This window comes from Pezoporus wallicus, unplaced genomic scaffold, assembly GCF_028554395.1.
Source record: "Pezoporus wallicus isolate ANWC-B61680 ecotype Strahan unplaced genomic scaffold, APGP_CSIRO_Pwel_v1 contig_6972, whole genome shotgun sequence".
NCBI classification, from domain to species: domain Eukaryota; kingdom Metazoa; phylum Chordata; class Aves; order Psittaciformes; family Psittacidae; genus Pezoporus; species Pezoporus wallicus.
Genome location: NW_026639643.1, coordinates 160,962 through 184,548, shown reverse-complemented (window position 1 = coordinate 184,548; position 23,587 = coordinate 160,962). Strand labels below are relative to the sequence as shown.

At 37.4% G+C, this 23,587-nt stretch overlaps 1 protein-coding gene across 1 annotated transcript in view; it reads right to left on the bottom strand.

The window, feature by feature from the left end:
- The window catches only part of DIAPH3 (diaphanous related formin 3), a 225,541-nt gene that overhangs the window by 66,374 nt on the left and 135,580 nt on the right, over nt 1–23,587 (bottom strand). The window contains exons 24-25 of the mRNA XM_057415289.1: nt 17,289–17,453; nt 11,978–12,113 (exon numbers count right to left, since the gene is read on the bottom strand). Coding sequence (XP_057271272.1) covers nt 11,978–12,113; nt 17,289–17,453 — 301 coding nt within the window. The remainder of the gene's footprint in view (nt 1–11,977; nt 12,114–17,288; nt 17,454–23,587) is intronic.

Below are 23,587 nucleotides of genomic sequence, written 5' to 3'. Positions count from 1 at the left end.
TGAACTGGCCACAGCCTATTGATCCAGCCTGTCCAGATCCCTCTGTAGATCCTTCCTACCCTCCAGCAGATAACCCCGCCAACCAGCTTGGTGTTGTCTGCAAATTTACTGAGAGTGTACTTGATCCCCTTCACTAGATCATCAGTAAAGACATTAAACAGAACTGGCTCCAGTCCTGAGCCCTAGAGAACACCATTTGTTTAGTTTCCTATGACTAATGAACTATCACAACTATGAATATGGTTCGGAATGTACATAACAAATATAATTTAGATTATGCATTCAGCTTCATTTTTTAACTTTCCCTTTCTCCAACTGGTGTCATGCAATTCTTTAAAATACTTATGTCTGGAATGAAAAACTCAGTGAAGAGTCTAAAACCAAAATCATTCTTGAAGAAACTTTGAGGCCAACCCATTAGCTACAGTAAAGTACATGAATGCTGGAGGAAAGTTTATAAGCATTTTGGGTAACAGTAATGCAAAAAAGACTGAAAAATATTACAGTCCCAAAAAGGATACCGTAAATTTTATGGAAAAGAGTTCATAAGCTTTGGTTTAGGAAGTAGGAATAAGACAAGAAGAATTTCAATCCTATTTCAGCATGTCATCTCTTTCCTTTTAAGCCTATCCAAGACTACTACGGATATCATAGTTATTTCAAAAACTGAACAGTTTTCAGTAGAAAAAAAAAAATTCCTGGAGCATTATCTGCTAAACTATAAAAAACCCCACCAAATAAATTAAAAAAGATTCTAAATAATGGAATATAAATACTAAAAAGCCACAACTTTTTGTATCATAGCTGTAACATATTTATCTACTTTTCATACTTATCTGAAATATACCATGGTCAGAAACTAGATTATAAATTAGTGCTTCCGCTGATCATGCAAACCAGTTAACAGAAGAAGAAATAAAGTGTATAGAAACTTGAATTTAAAAACCTCTCTAGTAGCTTTTCTGTATGCATGGATGTATTGAAAAAAGTTAACCACTGCAAATAAAAACATTCATAGTTAATAATCTATGTACCTGAAACATGCAGTAAGCTTATTTTTCCAACTCCTACTCCTTGAGTTAGGCTCCAAATTCTGGGATTTTTTTCTGATTCCTAAGTCAACAGTTGACACCTTCTATGAAGCTATAGAACTAGCTATAAATACTCATACTATCCACAATGTTGTCCAAGTTTGTATGATGGGAATTTTAAGAAATGAAAATGTACCATCCAGTATTTTAGAAACATCTTAAACTGCCCCAGCACAACTGCATACAACATTGCTACAGTGATAGTATAAGAGTCACAAATATTGTTCAGTATTAACACTTCCTATGGGACCTTTAAATCAGCTTTCACAAGCTGCTGCAGACTACTGTCACCAGTCCAAACTGGCTTCCTAATTAGTCAAGTGTATCCATCTTTTGACATCCTAGAATGAGTAATTCCAGTTGGCTTGCAGATAGCTGTATAGCCCACAATAATTCCTTTGAGAAATACACCCTCTTATAATCTAAATAATCTCTTTTAACTGCAGAATATATTTAAATACTTTTTAATATCATACCCAATTAAGACTCAAAAAAATGTCTTTTAAATGCCATCTAAAGCAGAAGTATACTTGTCAAAACAGCAGGTAAGTTTTGCCCTTGACATTTCAGTGCCAGATATAAACTACCTAATTTCATAATTGTGTCTTTAAAACTGTTAAGAATATTAGAGACCCTCCTTTAGTGTGCTTTTATAAGCTTTACAGTATGAATTTAGTATGTTTTATGATAGCAACAGATACTGCAGTTGGTAATGAGTTCTCATTAAGGAAAAAATTATATATACCATAATACCAGAAGCACGTCCACTGACATGATAGAAACACAAATATCATTAGCAATATGGATTTAAAATAAGAGTGGGTGCAACAACATTACTTTGTAAGAAAAATGTTTCATTTTTACAGTTCCTCTGCATCTTTCCAATACAAAATAAAACATCGCACTCAACACCAGGACTCTAGAAGCTTACTTTAGCAAGAGGAAAACATAGAAGAATATACCTATTTCCTATTTCAAGAAATGAAAGCTTTATTCAGCTACTCAATAAAAACAAAAAGAAAAATCTGCTTTTTTTTTTCCTCAATGAAGGCAAAACTAAGGCACTTCACAAAAACCAAGAATGTTTTAGCATGTTTTGTTTTTTTTTTTATCTCAGTCCATACAATAAACAGATTTATCTACAGGGACTTTGACTGACATTTTCTACTGGGATCTATTTATGGCACTGCAATTACATATAGCTTTTTGTTACAGTGTAAGTAATGGAAAGGATCAGCTTGTAAAGCCAACCTCTGAATACTAAGCCTCACCTGAAATTAAAAGTTTGGACTAATGCATACATTAAAAACAGACCTGCAAATTTCATAGTGTAACAGAATGAAAAGTGTGCAAAAACTCGAGGGCTACTCATCAAGTTATCTGAATTAGGAGGCACTTTAATAACCTTTAATTATTTAATTATATGAATTAGCAAAGACTCCATGGCAGAACTCAAGCTTTTATATAATCTAAAAACAAACTTGGAGTGCTGAAGCTATTGGATTTGTTCTTGCAGTCTGAAGTCCTGATCTCACAGTTCAGTAATTACCAGAATGAATACCTTTTTATCCGTGTTTAACTAGAATATAAGACCTAATATAAGTCTATGTGTGCGTGAACATCTGTCTCTTGGTTACCGTGTTTCTCTGAAGGAGTTCACTGAGCACAGGGAAAGACATTACTATTTCCATTCAAATTTATAAACAGATAAATCAGAAAATATACACAATAATCACTCATACTGACAGCTGTGCTACAGAGATGAGGGGCTGAAGGAAATTTAGAAGTTAAACAATTTTTCACTTGTGGAGTGATAAAGTTCTGAATGGATTACATGACTGAGCTCAGTCAAAATAAAAGATTCCAGACAGCTTTAGGTGGGCAAGACCCTTTTCGTTTGGGTGGCTATAAACGCACAAAATTACCCAGGAGAATCAGATCAAAGGTCCTTTGTACACTAGTAGCCAACAGCAAACATCTATAAAAGGGACAGGATAAATATGCAATGACATTTCTAGAATGGTCTCTTGGTCTCCAGCCATTTGTGATTCAAAGACTTTTTATTTGCATTTAATAACTTTCAATGGATAGAAGCTGCCAGAGAAATCAAGTGACTTCTGTCAGCAAGCTTCAGAGCTTCAGAATATTTTGGTATGCAGTAACAACACTGTTCTTCTGTACAACCACTGAGGTATTGCCGAGTGAAGATAAGCGTCACAGTGAACAGCATAGAAACAGAAGCAATAGCAGATTCAGTTTGAAGGAGGAGTAAAAGACATGACCTTCTCTTCTACTAGCTTTCCAACAATGACAAAGGAGGTTCTTGACTCTTTTATAACCTTGGACTAAGGAAAGTAAATATAAAGCATACCCTCCAATGCTTTGGTAAGGATATTTATACCTCCTCTCTTCTGCAACTTGAGAGGAGAAACTTCTGATGACTCAGGGAAAAAAAAAAACAAACAAACAAATATTTACACATAGCAGGAATGGGAGCTTAAAGAGGACTCTGATGTCTACCTCCTTATAGAGACGCGCAGCAGTATTTGGAGTACTAAATGCTTGCTCAAACCAAAACCTATCATCTGCATAAATGTTAAGAGTTCTTAATCCAAGAGATGGCTCCAGGGATTGTAATTTTTTCATGGCAATGCCAGTTTAAGTTTGCAGCATTCTTTTCATATTTGTTTAGAAATTTTACAGCTACAACACAAATGACAAGCCTTACAAGAATACTTATCTGCAGACATTACTTTATTGACCCTTAATTTTTTCAACAGTTATGTTTGTTTTGACAATTTCTCTCTCCCAAACACAGATGCTATTTATTTTTTCAGGGGCTTTGTGGAAACCTCAGATTCACAAATGCCTTTCAGCTACTATCTCCAAAGGTTCCACTTCTAAGTAAAATTTTCAGAAAGAAAAAGAACCATTTCTTCAAAGCATCTTGCTCTTTTGGAGCTACTACTTAGTACAAACAACTACTGATGCATTCTGAGCCCATGGGTTGCCAACAAGTTCATGAACTACATCTCCATGTTTGAGAAAATTTAGCACCTTTGAGATCTTGTTAGAACAACTTGTGCCTATTAGAATTGATCTGAATGTACATTAATTAAACCCCAAAAACTATTTTCTCTGCACTAAAAACATCCAGTTCCCTGAAGACCCAACAGTGCAAGACTTGATAAGATTTTGGTGTACCTCATCTTTCGCTGTGGTATCTGCAGATGTATCACACATGGCCCTATTATTTATTTTTAAATGGAACGTACCTGTATTTTATGATTCTCTGTATAATTTGCAAGTACAAATGTGAGAATTATTTTTGAGGGAACATCTGTTCTAAGCAATTTACCAAGATTTATACTTAATGTCAAAATGATACAACTGCAGCTGAAAAACAACCTCCATACTTAGTGACATATCAGGTGACTTTGTTCCAGTAGATTTGTGGTCCATGCCTGTCACAACTCATTCTTCATGTATAGGACTTTATTTACTTCTATCGGGCATACAGCAAAATTAGATCTAATCTCTAAGCTGTCATGACCTTAATGTCAACTACCCACTAATTATTAACATGAGTAAGTATTGAGTAGGCTACTTTATAAAGGTCCTACAGTTACAGTATCACAGTATCACACAGCATGCTAGAGATTGGAAGGGACCTCGAAAGATCATCTAGTCCAATCCCCCTGCCAGAGCAGGAACACCTAGATAAGGTTACACAGGAATGTGTGCAGGCGGGTTTTGAATGTCTCCAGGGAAGGAGACTCCACAACCTCCCTGGGCAGCCTGTTCCAGTGTTCCGTCACCCTCACTGAGAAGAAGTTTCTTCTCAAGTTTAAGTGGAACCTCTTGTGTTCCAGTTTGTACCCATTACCCCTTGTCCTATCATTGTTTGCCACTGAGTAGAGCCTGGCTCCATCCTCGTGACACTCCCCCTTTATATATTTATAGACACTTATAAGGTCACCCCTCAGTCTCCTCCAAACAATAGAGACCTAGCTCCCTCAGTCTTTCCTCATAAGGGAGATGCTCCACTCCCTTAATCATCTTTGTTGCCCTGCGCTGGACTCTCTCCAGCAGCTCCCTGTCCTTCTTGAACTGAGGGGCCCAGAACTGGACACAATATTCCAGATGGGGTCTCACCAGGGCAGAGTAGAGGGGAAGGAGGACCTCTCTCGACCTACTCACCACCGCCCTTCTAATACACCCCAGGATGCCATTGGCCTTCTTAGCCACAAGGGCACAGTGTTGGCTCATGGTCATCCTGTCGTCCACTAGGACCCCCAGCTCCCTCTCCCCTACACTGCTCTCTAACAGGTCGTTCCCCAACCTATTCTGGACCCTGGGGTTGTTCCTGCCCAGATGCAGGACTCGACACTTTCCCTTGTTATATTTCATGAAGTTATTCCCTGCCCAACTCTACAGCCTGTCCAGGTCTCGCTGGATGGCAGCACAGCCTTCTGGCGTGTCAGCCACTCCTCCCAGCTTAGTGTCATCAGCAAACTTGCTGATAGTACACTCAATTCCCTCATCGAAATCATTGATGAATATATTAAATAATACCGGTCCCAGTACTGACCCTTGAGGCACTCCACTAGTTACAGGCCTCCAACTAGACTCAGCCCCATAGACTGCAACTCTCTGGCTTCTCTCCTTCAGCCAGTTCACAGTCCACCTCACTACCTGATCATCCAGACCACACTTCCTCAATTTAGCTGTGAGGATGCTGTGCGAGACTGTGTCAAATGCTTTGCTGAAGTCAAGGTAGACCACATCCACCGCTCTGCCATCATCCATCCACCGTGTTATTTCCTCATAAAAGGCTAAGAGATTGGTCAAACATGATTTCCCCTTGGTGAAGCCATGTTGACTGCCCCTCATAACCCTCTAATCCTTGATATGCCTTAAGCTGGCACCAAGGATAAGGTGTTCCATCACTTTCCCAGGGATGGAGGTGAGGCTGACCGGTCTATAGTTACCCGGGTCCTCCTTCTTGCCCTTTTTGAAGACTGGAGTGACATTTGCTTTCCTCCAATCCTCAGGCACCTCTCCCGCTTCCCAAGACTTGGTAAAGATGATGGAGAGTGGTCTAGCAATGACTTCTGCCAGTTCCCTCAGCACCCGCGGGTGCATCCCATCTGGACCCATGGATTTATGGATGTCCAGATTGCTCAACTGATCTCTAACCCATTCCTCATCGACTAAGGCAAACAGCTCCGTCGACCTGACTTCATCTAAGGTCTCAGTTCCTTCTCTAAGTTCCTTCTGCTCATTACTATCAATATAAGAGGAAGAAGTTACACTCCTCACAGTTATTTCTTCCCCGCTGGCCTCACAATAAAAGCAATCCTTAAGAATAACTTTAAATAAGTGAACTCAGGAGTCCTCTTGGAGAAGAGGTTCCAATTTGAGGCCAGCTGGAGGCAGTCATGGAACAACTGTAAAGAGTAATAAGCACCATGGATGAACCAAGATGAATGAATTCCAAACTCCCTATATTAGAGAGCCCTTCCACAAAACAGTCCTTGGATATTAATATTATAACATCAAGATTTCTTTATATATATAGCACTATCAGATCTTTTGTCCCCTTCACAGTAAATTTAGTTGCACAAACCATATACATAAACGCCCAAAATCTAGCAATAAAACTACTGCTGCCCAAAATTTTTGTTTTTCAGGAAAGTGGCCCAAGAAGACAATTTAAAACAATGAATTATCAACATATGCTCAAAAATATTGATGTCACCTCAATTGTAATGGAACTTGAGTAATTTTGATAATCTGTGACATCTGCAGTCCTTCATTCCCCTCAGAGAAAAGGAATGCTATTAAGAAGTACTGATTCTCCTCTCCCATTGAGAAGAAAGTAATAAAATGGAGGGCTGACAAACTTGAGGTAGGCAGGGAAAACAGGGTCTTTGAGGGCACTTACTAATATAAGTAGGTTTGAGGATTTTTTAATTTATCTCAAAGGCAAGAATATTATCTGTTGAAATCTGAATTTTAATTACCTAATTATGTTTACCATTCTTACTGTTTAAACTGTCAGTGCTGGAATCCATGGTGTCCTTTTGTTTTGCAGAACACTACAGAAATAATGAAAATATTCATACTGCACAACTTAGCAGATGGTAAGAAAGTAGTAAATGTTTGTAGAACCAAAACCTAAAACACTCTTAGCTAGTTCATGAATCCATTTTTCTCCAAAACCAGACAAACAGTATAAAACCTCTGCAAAAATAATTGTTTCAAAATTGATTGCTAATAAGCTCATAACTGTCTAAATGAACTGAAACATGGATTCAAAACCATTTAGTTGTAATAAAAGGGAAACTAACACAATTGAAAACAAACTAATATTTTAGGTTGGAAATGAGATATTTTAGACATCATTTTGGCATCTCTTCACTGTTTTAGTGTAAGAAAGGGCAGCCTTTGTAAATAACCACTGATTAAAGTGGCTTGTTACTTAAATAGTATTCAAAGTAAGACACAATGAAGATGCCACAATGATGGAGTTCTCAATTAAATTACAACAAATTTAGCTGGTGTTATCACAGTTATAGAATTCTTTACACCATGATAAGATCAAAATAATTGATTGGTGTGCTATCTACTGAGAACCTGAACAGCACAAGAAAGTATGTATCTGAATGTTAACAGTATGCAGACAAGTGGCATTTACATAAAAATCCCCATCCACTGGCTATTTACCTTTGGAAGGACAGCATGTGATAGTTTGAACTGGCTTCACAGAAGCAAGTAAAGCAACCTTATTGACAAGGCATCTCACAATGGATATAATTTTGTAGCCCAGAGAATACTTTGAGGATAGATTTTGTTATCATAAATTTCAAAATACCAAGTACCATTCACTGTGTAGACATTCAAAAATTTTATTGAATTCCGCACACTTTCAAAGCTAGGATAAAGCTGAAAGGAAAATATGGAGCTGATATTTTTACACTTAACCTTTTTATCAGTGAAGCATTTGAGCTATGATAGGACACTTAAGTAGCACTGCCTATGATGTAAACTAGAGATTGAGAATTTTAGCAAATTACAATTTAGACTGATCCAAATCTGACATTGGCTTCATGTCCAAATCTCCAAAAAACACTTGCAAGAGTAAGTCAAATACTTGCATATAATTAAGAAACCCTAACTATGTTTTTATAAGCAGAAGTCCAAATTTGTATTATAAAGCCTACCTAAAACGTCAAGTCTTTCTAAAAGATACCACTCTATATATTCATAAAACTCTACACACTTCACAATCTATATATATATATTTATACCTGAAATATATAACAAAAATCAAACTGAAAACTTTATGAGGATTTATCACAGTATACATATTTATCTATTTTTAGAAAGTGACCTTATCAACACTGACCTTTGTGTAACAGTATTTCAAAGGCAGTCTGATGCAGAGGTATGGATGACAAAGTTGTGATCTAGATGACTAAGTTGTCACCTGTGTATGAAAGGCACTGCATAGGCTAAAAAAGACTACTACAGTTAATGAGAAGGCTGGTATGTGGTAGGAGCACCTTGAATTTCATGTTTGGAGTATATGCCTGTTCCTAGTAATGAAATTATTGTTTTCACCCAGAAGGAATTAGTTTAAGCTAAAAATCAGGAGTTACCTTAAATACAGAATCATCTTCCTTTTGGGTTAATAAGATCCATGTAGTGCTGGTCAAACCTCGTATAATAAAGTCCTAATGTGCTATATGCAACCTACTGACTCAACTCACATATTTCGTAGACATTAATAGAATCTATATTTTGGTACATATTTCTTTAAGATCTTAAGTTTTATGTGAATGCAGAAAAAAAGTCAGTAATATCCTCCAAATAGCTAAAGACTTTTGCAGTATTATATAGGTCACATTTATGAGAAGAAACGAATCTCTCTTTCCTCCATCTTATATAGCCAAAGGAGGCACCATAGGCGACAAAACGCAACACTTCAAATAACTTCCAAAAGCAGATGAAAGCTGAAGAAATCCAAAGAAAATGACTTCAATAACATAGGAGAATCTAGGACAGGTTAAATGTCTGTGTTTTAAATTAGACCAGTGGTTAACAAAACAATCATAGGATGTTGATATAAATCCTGTTTAAGCTTTGGATAGCAGCCTAGGCCTTGAAAGGTATGGGCACAAGCTGAAAGCAGAAGCTCCAGAACCTTAAACTAGTCACTAATAGCCAATTAAGGGTCAGTGAAAAAATAGCACAATCTCAAGCACTGGGAAAAGACTGCTCTTACATTAACAAAAGAAGCAGCAGCTAAGCAAGGGAAAAGTATCCAGCTGAAGGCACTGCTGTGGCCTGGGGAATTAACATCCCTCCCCCCCCCGAAGGATTTTGCATCCTGTAACCTAGAGATAGACAAGAGGGTCAGGAACTGTCTAGAAATTAAACCACTTTATAACAGAATAAGATCCCAAACTGTGAGTGTGGAAGGGAAGATGGTAGAGAAGACAAAACAATACCCACTTCAGTTCTAGCTTTCCTTGCAGAAGACCTATCAAGTTTCAACATGCCTTCTCAACTAAGACCATCATTGGTAGCCACCATTGCCAACTCTATATTATCAGCTCCATGGGATTTTATATTCACATCCAATTTAGGACACAGATGTTAAGGCTTTGAATATGTAGTGTTAGTGACACTAAAAAGTAATTTGTAGTGGCAGTGATAATGTCATTCAAGTAATAATTGAAATAATGTTTCTATAAATCCAGCATCTGATCCAGTCACCATATCATGAAAAGATACGCAGCAAAATTCAGTTACTCCACAGTCACAGTCCAAGTGAAAGTGTTTTGTTATTTTGATAGAGGGCGAACCTGGTTAGAAATTTGTCAGCAGGTCAGATATAAACATTTTGTCACTGATTTACAGATTCTAAATGAGAAAGAAGCTTGCAATGAACTAGTTCTGGCTAGGAAAACAAAAAGAATTAGTTTTTGAATATCTATGTTAGTCTTCCATTAGAATTGGAGCAACATTTGCCTCTTCAATTAAGAAATAGTTTTCATAAGCTTTTTTCACTGTCAGACTCAGAGTCTTCTAATAGACTTTAAAAATGATGTTGCAAACAAGCAAAAGAACCCTTACAAGAAGCTTTGCAGAACAAAAGCCCAACTAATCAGTGGCCAGCTTAGTGAATATAACATTCAAGACATTGGTGATCCTAACACCATCCTTTACCATTCCGCTGTTGTCTAGATTAATCATTCCAGACTGAACCTTAAGTGGCTGCTAACAAGAAAAGGAAAGCTCTTTCTGTAGACTTATATGATTTAATAAAACCAAGCTACTAAGAAACAAAGCAGCTATTTACTCAATGACCCAGCAGATCTGCAGATGACAAGTACATAGCTCCCTGCTGCATTAGCAGAAGCAGTAGGTTTAACTAGCAGAGGCTTACATACACATGTGGATTAATATATGTAAGTCTCTAACGTTGGCACCTGTATTCTGGAAAGCCTGAACATGACATTATTAAGAAAGGGACTTGAAAGAAACTTTAATTTTCCACAGAAAACTACTAAATTTCCACCCAAAGCACTATTAGTCATACAAATGTCTGAGAAAAGAATACCTAACCTCTTTTTAGACACTTCCAAATACACATGAATTCTTATCCTTTCCTAGTCTTCAGCATCCTTCACTATCTTCCATGGGCTTTAAAAAGATTGTCACAGATAGTTTAGTGATTGGGTTTTGAATTTACTTCTGAAGAATTGGTAATTCTGTGTTCAGAGAGCAGCTGCCTGATTTCCCAAATTAAGAGAAAGGTTTACTCTTGCACCTCAAAGCATGGATGTTCTTATGGAAATAAATTAAATACTTCTGGCCTGAAGAATCTCTGAAACTAAACACAGCTACTCTGTCTACTACTGAAACATGGAAGAGACACATAATGGTTTATTCCAAAGGTGCTGGCCAGGGTTTGAGTGGGGAACTGTTCAACAAGATCCGCTCAGAAAAAAATGAAAGCAGCTCATGAAAATTTACACAGTAAGTCATGTGTCATTCTGAAGGATTCCAGAAGCTCAGTCTGGGATAAAATGTAGCAGTATAGAGGATCATGAGATATCTTTCTTGTAACAAAGAATTCACAGTGTCTGCCTTCTCTTTTGGTACAAAAGACAACACAGCGTGAGGAACTTTAAAAATGTATGGCTGGGGTTGCTTTTTAGAAAGGTGCTTCAATAGGGACCTACTGAAATAACAATCAACATGAAAAGCTGCTTTATTATGAAGGTGACAGAACATTGCAATAGGTTGCTCAGGGAGGTTGTCCAAGGAGTCTCCTTCCCTGAAGTTATGCAAGAGCTGTCTGGACACTACCCTGAGCAGTGTGCTCTAGGTAACCCTGCTTGAACAGGGACATTGGACTAAATGACACCCATTGGTCCCTTCCAACCTCAACCATTTTGTGACATATTTAAAATTAAAATCTTAAGAATACTTCAGGAAGGGCTTATTCTCATAAAATAACAAAAATGAATATGTAACTTCAGATAAAAGAAAGAAAATAGCTTTGTGATTTGGAACATGTGTTTTCAGGTAACGAAAGGGGTCTGAGCATAATTAAACTTATACTTGTCACACAAGGTTCAATATATACTAATAGAAAAATACAAAGCAGCATTACAAGTTCTAATTCATGAAAACAGGTAATTAGAGAAGCTCATTAACAAAATAAAATTTAAGGACCTCTTTGCCGTAAACTTTAATACGTGAAATTGTTCATTTATTCCGTCTTTTCTCATAGTATGGTCAGATAATGAAAAAATAGCAGCTTTATTTTCAGCAAATGCTTGGTAAAATGGGTTTTCTATGTTACTTACCTGTTTTCATTTCTAATAAGCTTTTTTTCTTTTGTTGCCTCTCTTGCTTTTCTTTTTCTGCTTTTTCCTTAGCTATTTTAGCACGCCTCTGTTTTTCTTCTGCTTCTCTCCTTCTCATATTTTCCTTTACTGCTTGCTATGAAAAAGAAAGTTCCATTAAAACTGAAGTCTTATCAAAAACAAAGCTGAACCTTAAAAACAAAGAAAAAAGCTTTAAAATCACATCTCCTGACTACTAACCTTAATTTCTCAAGGCAAATAAATATTTTACATTCCATATTTAGTGCATTTTATTCAAAAAAGTAAGCTAATTCAGAATAAATACCTTAAAAGCATACTAATTGCCCCCAAATGGGGATTAAAAATTCAGCAAGAAATGCATCTTAAGAATACACACATTAATGGAGAACAATTCAAAATATCTAAACCACTTGGTTTTACAAAACTGTTACTGTTTGTATTTCTAGAATAGTTTCAACATTTATTCTTTCTCATGCTGCCACTATACCAAGTAAAACAAGGCTGCTTGGGTAACTTTAGCTGTGCTTTGTTCTTATCTTATCCACATATGCACTAATTCACTGGTCTTATAAATTTTTGTCTTCAGGTTAATACCATATACCATAGTTTATTTTGAATTATAAATAAGTACTCCATAACTTCCAATGAAGCCCAAAAGAAACCAGGGTTTTTAAATCATTATTTTGCATATTCAGGCATTAAATAAGAAACTGTCACATTCAATACTTTAACAAAGCTATTTTAGGATTATTTTTTCATTATTTCAGTGTTAACTATTTTCACTGGCAAATTCTTAGTGCTCTCCAGTGCCTTCTATTAAATGTGAAGTGCCAGGCACCTATTCTTCATTGCAGAAAGTTTATCTTTTCAGAACGCAGTTACACACAAATTCTCGTCCTTCAAAATAGATCAAAGTATCCCCCCCCTACACAATGGCTAACATCTTCACAAGGTCTGAGGCAGAGGCTCCCTGTTGGCAGGGATATGTAATGTCTCATGTCGGTTTTAGTGGGAAAATGCCCAGTCTGCCCCTAGGAAAAAAAAAAAAAAAAGTAAAACAGGATTAAAGAGTACTATAAAGCACAGATTGAGGATTACTGCAATATATGCACGGGCACCGTTTGTAGCATCACTGCAATAGACAGTGAACAAAGGAAAGGAAAAAATATCTTGTGAGGAAATACCTGCCTTTAATAACCAAACAATAAGCTTTCAATCATGAAAAATGAGAATGAAATGGACTTTTTAAACAAAGCAAAGCTGTACTTCCACAGCGTCTTCTCCAGAGTCACCTCTGTCAATTTTCTTGACACTAGGGGAGGAGGGGAGAAGCCTGCTACAAACTGCTAAAATTCTGAATTGAATTAATTTTAAGAAATTACTTGCTGATTTTCAGACTGGGCATTCTGTAAACTGCTAGGCAAAACTCAAATGGGACTTGAGCACAAGTACAAATTTGACTGAGATGACACACTTTCCTAACAGAGTTGACAAGAAAATTTCTAACATTGCTTATATACTTTTCCCCAAAAAAATTATAGCAGGAGGACTCAGCCACAGACTGCAGTCATCCAAATGTAGATGTCTATTTATTTCTAATCACACTTATTAACTGGGCTTAACTTAGCAGGTCACACCTTCATATTCAACACTTTGAAGTATCACACCTTGCCTCCAGCCTTTCTCTAGCAGGACACTGGTCTTCATAAGTTCTATGTCATAACTTAAAATTTCATGATGATGATGTCTTGGATACTGTTTAAGACACCTCCGCAGGATACTAGGCACTTCTCTTATTAGATCTCCTTTAAGTCACTGTGTAGATACTTCCCCCAAATTCTGCTAACTGTACTGAGTATGTATTAACTTGACTGTAACACCAGATTGGACATCCAAGCTCACATTCAGATGCCAATATTTAGAGGTCTATGCCCTAGAGCCAAATCTACATGGTTCTTTGTGTTTTCAACAACAACAACAAAAAAAGGTGTATAAAGTTCTGCAAAATGCTTATATCACAAATTGTCAAAAAATTTACTAAGATGAACACATACTTGTCTCTCATGCTGTTTGCACTTCAAAGATTAAATGTCTTAACACTTCCCTGCTCAAAAGGCCTAAAGAGTTTGACATGGTCTGTGCCCTAGATTTGGTGCTCACAGAGTGTGAGTAGCTGTCACAGTCACCAAACAACACTGAAATACGAAGTGCCCACCAAAGTTAAGTACAGAGCAAACATCAAAGAATCTGAAGTCTGTGGCTCTATATTTAAACATGTTTTTTTAAACATTTTAAACATTTTCATTAATTGAGAACAAAAAAAACCCCACATTATAAGGAGGTAAGTACTGTACACAAATTATCAACTTTGCTTGACAATGGGGATGACTGAACTTCACTTTCCCCACACCTACTTGTGACTTAAGTAGTCTTTTAGTTTTGGACTTTTTAAGAAGCCAATGATTTTTCAGCACTAAGTTTAAAATGATTTTGAGCTAATTTTTCTATAATGCCAACCACCTTCAGTTTCTGACAGTAATCAAGACCAATGCTAAACAATTATGAAAATCAGACCTTAGGTGTCTCACACTAGACGTCTCAAAAATCTTTTCCAAAAAGTCTCAAAACTGAGCAGCTACTCAATATTTTATTTAGTGTCATTGAATGATAAGGGGTTTCATGCCTTATCTACACATCTTTTTCATACAGCCTTCAAACTGTGCGCTGCAAGACAGAATTATTAATTTTCCTCTAGGTTTCTTCTATCATGCTCATCAATAATATCTAACTGTTTTGAAGCATTAATTAATCTGCTTTTATAATGTTGCTGCAAAGCAGAGGTTAGTATCAGTGATGATTTTACAGACACAGAAAAAAAAATATGGGAGTTTTCAATTTAGGATGAACCTAAGCATTTAGAATTCTTATTCTGCAGTGTTTAAATAGGAGGTATGGTTTAACCATCAGAAAATTAAAGTAATATAACTATTTCATAATATTTAGCAATTTTGAAATCAGATTTCTGAGTTTCATTTTAGGCACTGACCAAGTTAGGAAAGTTATCACGCTCATATTGAAAAATCTGGCATGCACAACTTGCCAAACATAATTATTCTCATGAAAGACTGTGCCTTCTAGGTTTTCAGTTGTTAAACTGTAAAGTTGCAGAGGCCTGGTGAGCTTTACATGTTCCAATGTTTGCTACATATGGGTTCCATTTTAAGCCCTATCCTCAAAATTAAGTCCTTTCCCTTTCCTTTCTGATGAAATCAGATTTTCAAACCCTTTCTCAGTATCTACAAAAAGTATTTTTCCCCCATCTACATCCACAAATATTTTTGAGAATATTAAAAAAAAAACAACCATCCAAGCAAGACCAAACAAGACTAGGGAACATGCAAGCAACTTAAGTGTGTTGCAACAATAAGTGTCAGGTGCAAGGAGTGGATGGTAAAATGAGTAATTGAATCTTTCTACAGATCAATAGGCATGAGTTAGATCACTGCTCCAGATTTTGTCACAAAGTTCATAATTGGATAACCTTCCTGCAGGAGTGTAGCCAGCAAGTTAAGCTATGCAGTCATAAGTAGCCAGATGTGACATAAGCCACCTTTTCCAAGTTATCGAAATTAATAAATTCATACATAATTGGGGACCTGCCTTTTTACTCTTCCATTTCTTGAGAAAGAGTTGCTTACCAGCCAAGTGTTCACAATCCAAGAGAAAAAACCTATTTTTTGCAAGGAAAGCTTAAAAGAAACAAACCAAAATCAGTCACAACCTCCACACAAAATCAGCTTCTCCCTGCTCCCCCTAACACTACCAATCTGAATGTAGTCCTCAGTCACCAAGACAGTAACCCCTACTAATCCTAAATAAGAGCTCTAGAAAAGTATTTTGAATTTATATAGACATCAGCTTTCCCTGATTTGCTTGTGTTTGGTTATTTTAAATCGATGTATATAGCAGGCTTGAGTATGTATTCTGAAGTACATCAAGCTAATCATTCTTCTTCCAGAACTACATTGACAGTGGCAAAAGAACCTGCAATATTTTGGAGACCATCTGATTATCCTAAAATTTGCCAAGATGACTGTTCATGGTCATACAGAATCAGCTCCAAGAATATAAAGAAACACCCTGTTGAGAAATTTCTACCTTACTTTTCAGAAACGTCTTTTGTTAAAACCTTTAAATCACATTTTGGTAGGGAAAAAACCTAACCAAACCAAACCAAACCAAACCAAACCAAACCAAACCATCACATCTCCCTTGGTCCCCCAAATAGAAGAACAAACAAAAAAGACAACAAAAAAACCCAGAGAGTCTGAACTATGGTTTAAATTATGTTCTAAGTTCTATAGAAAAGGAGCAACACAACAATAACTTGGATCAGGTCAATAACCGGGATCATCAACTTGGATGGGGCCTCGAGCAACCTGGTCTAGTGGAAGGTGTCCCTGCCCATAGCAAGAGGGTTGGAACTAGATGATCTTTATGGTCCCTTCCAAACCAAACCATTCTATGATTCTATTATCAATCTAATGTCTGTTTCTCAAATGTAATTCAAATATTTCAAAAATAACAAAGTAATAAGTCTTAGCCCTTTGACCCGAAGATCACCCTTTTAAAGGGAAAAGACAAATGTAAGCATTTAAGATGCATAAAACAAAGTCCTAGAAAATCTACTGTCACAAAAATTTAAGGTCGTTACAAAGAGAGTCTGAGGAAAATACGCTATTTTTTTTAAGCCAGGCTAAGGAGCTCTGAGTTTCAATAGCAGGGATCCTGCTTACAAATGCAAACCTCAGCACTGATCAAATGAAAAATTAAACAAAATAAAATCACAAGTCTGGATTTTGCATGGGAAGAACATGCATTATAAATATAGAATTACTGTTAGAATATTTGTTGTTATGTAAATAAATTTCGTTTTAAGTAAATCACAAGCATCCTTCAAACAGAAAATGCAGCTGTATTGAAAAATAGTAGAGTTTCATGTTTTTTCACTTCAGGTTATATATGCATACAAGAGGTTCAGTTTTAAATTACCTTCATTGTTGTTAGGAATTTGTAATTATTTCAGAAATGAAATAATTCACAAATAATAATTCAATACTCCATTATGTTTAGGATATCTTAAAAGTTTAGGATGTGCCAAGTAAAATTTCTGATAAGAGTATCAGGTACCATTTAAGGAGGAAGAAAATAATTTTTAGATTGTTCAGTAACTGAAAGATTACAGAAATAATTTCTAAGAAACATCAGGCATAAAATAAACAGACTATACCATGAACATTGTCCGGAAGTTGTTTAAGTCCGTTAAAAACTCCTCCACTGAAACTTTTTTCAGATCAATGGCATAATATCCCATCACGTTCTGATAAAGCTTTTCCATGTTCTCATGCATCCGTGAAAGTTTCTGAAAATCTTCTGTGGCATGAACCAGAAAGCTGTACACTGCTGTTAAGGCTGCAAGAATACTCAGTGAATCCAGTTAACCCCACAGATTTTACTTAACATTGATCTATATTTCATACACATTTTTCACTTGCAACTATTGGAAGTATCAAAAAGAATTACTTCAACATCATACACACTTCCTAGTATTCATTGTGTATATTATGCCTATGAATAAACCAAATTTCATCAAATCTTCTCAATTCTCTAAAATTTAAGGATTACTTCATTGTCATATTATTTTGTATGAAATGAAATGTATGGGACTAATCTAACTTCAAGCACCTATGTAGCTTAATTAGCACCACTGTCTTCTTATTGAAGCTAAAGTTTTAGGTATATCAATTACTGTTTATATGGAATTTAGGTATGGGTACCACTAACTAACCTGAATACATTAATATATCAAGAAATAGTATAGTTCCTACTGAAATTAGAGTAAAAATAGAAATATTGATAACAGTGTTCAAGATAAAAACTTAATAGCTTTTTTTTTTTTTTTTTTAAATGCTGTTGTAGCAACAGCAATATACTGCTTCCTGTTCCTGGTGGCTGCATCAGGTATTTATGCTTTTTCTAAGGCTATTTGCAATGTCAATACAACTTCATTAAATTACAGGTGTAAACAATAGAACTACTTCCACAAGAGATAGACAATTCATAAACAGCACCAATATACTGCATAACACAAATGAAATAACCCCCCTATGTTTATTCAAGACTTTTGATAATAGTTTGTCAAAGAAGCTCAACGAAGAAATATTGTGTGCAATCATTTCCTTATGTAGGACAACATCGTAAGGTGTTTACTTTAATGGAATGGTAGCTAAACAAATATTTATGTTCCATTATTTTGCTGCTGCAGGAAAGACTACGAAGGACAAAAAATGGCAATTTTACCTTTACTCCCAATTGCCCACCCAACTATTGCAAAAGAGAATTTACTGCATTTGTATACTTTATACTAGATACATACGGTATTGTCCCTTTATTTTATGAAGCACAGGATTTTTAATCAAGTGCATTAAAATTGAGACAATACAGAATTTTTGTCCTCCGTGCTGTGTTTAATACACAGTAACAACTTACTGCTGAGTGACTGCTTCCACTCTTAAGGTTTTTTATGATGCACACTTCTTCTAGTTTTATTTAGAGGCTGAGTCCCATTTGAATTTCACTATTAAATGTCCTTCTGGTTGTTAATATTGATCTTAAAATACCAAGCATTTAATAGTTTTCTTTTTGTTATTTAGAATCCATGCCAGTGTCATATGATAATGTTCTCAGACACGTACAGGAAAGGAAAAATTTCACAGCGTTCAAATTAGCCACTGTGATGGGTATTAGCTAGGCCTGTAAGGGTAGAACAGTCTCCACTATGTCAGACTTGCAGAAAACGACTAACTGAAGCCTAGATTTCAGTGATTTTAAATGATACCTCTTCAATCATCCCCCCAACAACTTCATTTCAGGCTTTCTCTGACAAGCCTCTTTAGCCAGTGTGAGCTTATTTCCATGTTTCTATTAACTTCACAAGTTGCAGTTTTTGAGAAGCTTCAGACTGCCTGTGCTGACTGGCTAGCAACAGCTCAAAGAGAACTGATGCTGTTGGCCTATGTTTTCTTCCCATATCCGTTGAATCTTTCTCCTTAACAAAGCTGCAAAAATGTACAAAGCTTACAAGAATCTACTCTTCAGAGCTGAGTTTCAGGAAAATTATTAAGGATGTTAAAAAGCTATTGGTGGGACAGCAAAGGAAGTTGATGAGAGATTAGTATGTAACAGCTGCCCAAATATTAAACAAAAAGAAAGGATTCTGAGAAACAAGACATGACAAAACACAAGTTAAGACCATGAAAAGAAATGTCAGCAGTTCGAAAGAACCCAAACAAACCAAACCAACAAATTACTATAATAAAGGAAAACAGTAAAAATTAATGATGATAGAAACTAGAAACAAGCATTTGCACATCCTGTTTATTTTTGATTTAGGATACTTACTATTTGTGATTCTTAGATCATTAACATAACTTTTTTTTTTTGCAATTATGAGGCTGTTTATTTCCACAGAGTGGAAGGGTAAAGGCAAATAAGGTAAATTTGTTTTATTGGCACTATGTATGAATGTCATACATCAAATGGTCAAGTAACTTTCCTCAGTTTTCTGGGAAGAAAAAACTGAGTGGGGGGAAAGTTAAAATTATCAATAAGATTCATATTTCATCTTGTAAATTAATGATATGCCAAGAGTATATACTGACATGGAAACTCAGGTGGAGAGGCGAGAGAGACAAAACTTCTGTGATATACTGCACGACATCGCTAAATTTACAGGTATGTTAATAGAGTCCACATAGGCTGCTTAGTTTATGCTGTTAAAGCTGATTCCCCTTGTATATGTGATGCATAATTTTAAACTTAAAAACAGCAGTCTGGGAAGATGTTTTACTATCCGGTATTTCAATGCCAGACATGATGAATCGTGAGATTTTTATTTTCCATCTGGTGCATTATGGGATACCCTAAGCTCTTGGCATTCTACTGAGACTATGTTTCAATTTAAGTATTTTAAGTATGTCCTCTGCCTTTTTCCCTTTAATATAGCTTTTGTTAGCCAGCGCTAGCTAAACTGGAGACAACAGGGAAAACTACTGAGTACAGCACTCCCAGCTGTCATGATTACGAACAGGTTGATATATATGCATTATCAGCTACATAATTCATTGGCTGTGCATGAATGAAGACAGAAGTACAGCAGAGCTGCAACACAGGTGGGAGGAAAGGAAATCAAGAAGTTTGGTATTTCTTAACTTTTTCTAAAGCAGCTTCACTTCACAGACTGCCTTTTCGGACTCATGGGACTACAGATCATCACTCTGCTCATTAATAGAACAGGAAAGCAATGCAGGGCTGAGATGAGCAATATCTGTGGCAAAATTTCATACAAGGCAGAGTAAAACAATGTAAAAGCAGCTGTTACCCTAGAAGAAGTGGATAAAGACCTGGCTGGATGCTGCATGCAAAGAGTTGTGGTCAATGGCTCAATGTCCGGCTGGAGACCAGTAACGAGTGGTGTCCCTCAGGAATCTGCCTAACAATCAAAAGAGTAAGGCTACAGAATTCCCTCCCTGAGCCATATTATCCTTGTGGAAAAAAATACAATTATATGTTCCCGCATGACATCCTTGTCTCTGAATTGGAGAGAGATCAATTTGATAGATGGACCACTCAGTGGATAAAGAAATGGCTGGATGGCCACACGCAAGGAGTTGTGGTCAATGGCTCAATGTCCAGCTGGAGACCAGTAATGAGTGGTGTCCCTCAGGGATCGGTGTTGGGACCGGTCTTGTTCAACATCTTTGGCGCTGACATGGACAGTGGGATTGAGTGCACCCTCAGCAAGTTTGCCGATGACACCAAGCTGTGTGGTTCGGTCGATATGGTGGACGGAAGGAATGCCATCCAGAGGGAACTTGACACGCTTGTGAGGTGGGCTGATGCCAACCTCAGGAAGTTTAACCATGCCAAGTGCAAGGTCCTACACCTGGGTCGGAGCAATCCCAGGCACAGCTACAGGCTGGGCAGAGAAGAGATTCAGAGCAGCCCTGCAGGGAAGGACGTGGGGGTGTTGGTTGATGAGAAAATGAACATGAGCCGGCTTCAGTGTGTGCTCGCAGCCCAGAAAGCCAACCATATCCTGGGCTGCATCAAAAGGAGCTTGACCAGCAGCTTGAAGGAGGTGATCCTGCCCCTCTACTCTGCTCTCCTGAGACCTCACCTGGAGTATTGTGTGCAGTTCTGGTGTCCTCAACATCAAAAGGGCATGGAACTGTTGGAACAAGTCCAGAGGAGGGCCACAAGGATGATCAGGGGACTGGAGCACCTCCCGTATGAAGGTAGGCTGAGAAAGTTGGAGCCTGGAGAAGAGAAGGCTGCGTGGAGACCTCAGAGCAGCCTTCCAGTATCTGAAGGGGGCCTATAGGGATGCTGGGGAGGGACTCTTCATTAGGGACTGTAGTGACAAGACAAGGGGTAATGGGCTAAAACTTAAACAGGGGAAGTTTAGATTGGATATAAGGAAGAAATTCTTTACTGTGAGGGTGGTGAGGCACTGGAATGGGTTGCCCAAGGAAGCTGTGAATGCTCCATCCCTGGCAGTGTTCAAGGCCAGGCTGGACAGAGCCTTGGGGGACATGGTTTAGTGGGAGGTGCCCCTGCCGATGGCAGGCGGGTTGGAACTAGATGATCTGAAGGTCCTTTCCAACCCTAAATATTCTACGATTCTATGATTCTAAGAGATAATGAATGACATAAATCTACAACAAACATTTCCTTAAAGAACCCATATTCACCACTTGTGATTTTTTCAGAAGCTAATCTATTCATGCAGTGTAAACAACTAAAATAATATCAATCTGCATAAGAACAAAAGATTATGATGTTATTAAAAGATTAACATATGCGTAGTTATTGCATATATTTTAGCAGAATCTTCAAAATGGAACAGAGACTGCCATCACAGTAGCAAACAACAGCTTCCGTAAGAACACGGCAAATAGACACCACCATGCTGGGTGAGAGTGTTTATATGCTGGAGGATAAGAAGTCTCTACAGAGGGATCTAGACAGGCTGGATTGATGGGATGTGGCCAATGTTATGAGGTTCAACAAGGCAAAGTGCCGAGTCCTGCATTTAGGCCATAACAACCCCATGCAACACTACAGGCTTGGGGAAGAGCGGCTGGAAAGCTGCTCAGTGGAAAAAGGACCTGAGGGTGCTGACTGATGGCCACTGAACATGAGCCAGCTTGTGCCCAGGCAGCCAAGAAGGCCAACGGCATGCTGGAATGTATCAGCAGTAGTGTGGCCAGCAGCACCAGGGAAGTGAATATTGCTCTGTACTCAGCGCTGGTGAGGCTGCACCTCGAATCCTGTGTTCAGTTCTGGTCCCCTCACAAGAAAAAAATTCAGGTGCTGGAGTGGGTCCAGAAATGAGCAACAAAGCTGGTGAAGGGTCTGGAGCGCAAGTCTGATGAGGAACGGCTAAGGGACCTGGGGGTTTTAGCCTGGAGAAGAGAAGTCTCAGGGGGTAACCTTATTGCTCTCTACAATTACCTGAAAGGAGGTTGTAATGAGGTGGGGATCAGTCTCTTCTCCCAAGTAACAAGTGATAGAACAAGAAGCAACAGCCTCAAGCTGTGCCAAGGGAGGTTTACATTGAATATTAGGAATAAATTCTTCACAGATAAGGTCATCAGCTATTGCAACATGCTGCCCAGGGTAGTGGTGGAATCACCATCCCCAGAAGTGTTCAAAAACTGTGCAGATGAGGCCCTTAGTGACATGGTTTAGTGGTGGTCTTGGCTGTCCTGGAGTAATGGTTGGACTTGATGATCTTAAAGGTCTTTTCCAACCTAGCTGATTCGATGATTCTATGAAAGTTTTCTAAGACTGGTGCAAAAAGACTATGTATGAGGTCACTTCAAACCAGCATTTTAGAAAGCAAGTTTCTGCTATGGCCAACAACTGGAAACACCACAGGGCTCTATTGGAAGATTTCTCACATCAAGTTCTTGGGAAAATCATTGCAATTATCTTAAAAATATGTGTCTCAAAGACTTCCTTTTATATACACATAGTGAGGTTCAACAGTAAAATTCAATATGTGAATACAGTATTTCGAGAAAAACAGAAATACTAAGATCTTTAAATTAGTACCTTCTGAGGAGTATTTGTCAAATAATAACTTATCCTTGAATCACTCCTACTTAGCTCTATGTTATAATACTAAACCAAATTGACAGCTGCTGCATACAACGTATATATGCCATATATTACAAGCAAAACCAGTGCTAGCTATAATACATGCCTGTAGTCCAGAACAGATATTAAAGACCAGTTTAAAGGAATTATATACTTAAATTTACATTGTTTGCCAAAGCCTTATCTGTCCATATCATCAACATCTCAACAACCTCCCAAAGAGCAATATGCAACCTTTTTCCAATAAGCTCAGGTCCTGTAATCTTTCAAAGTCCTTAGGATGTGAGGACATGTTACAGACTTCAGTTTCAGTTGTACAGAAGGAAGTTCAAATTATGAGGCTGATAAAGTAACTGACAGTTTAGA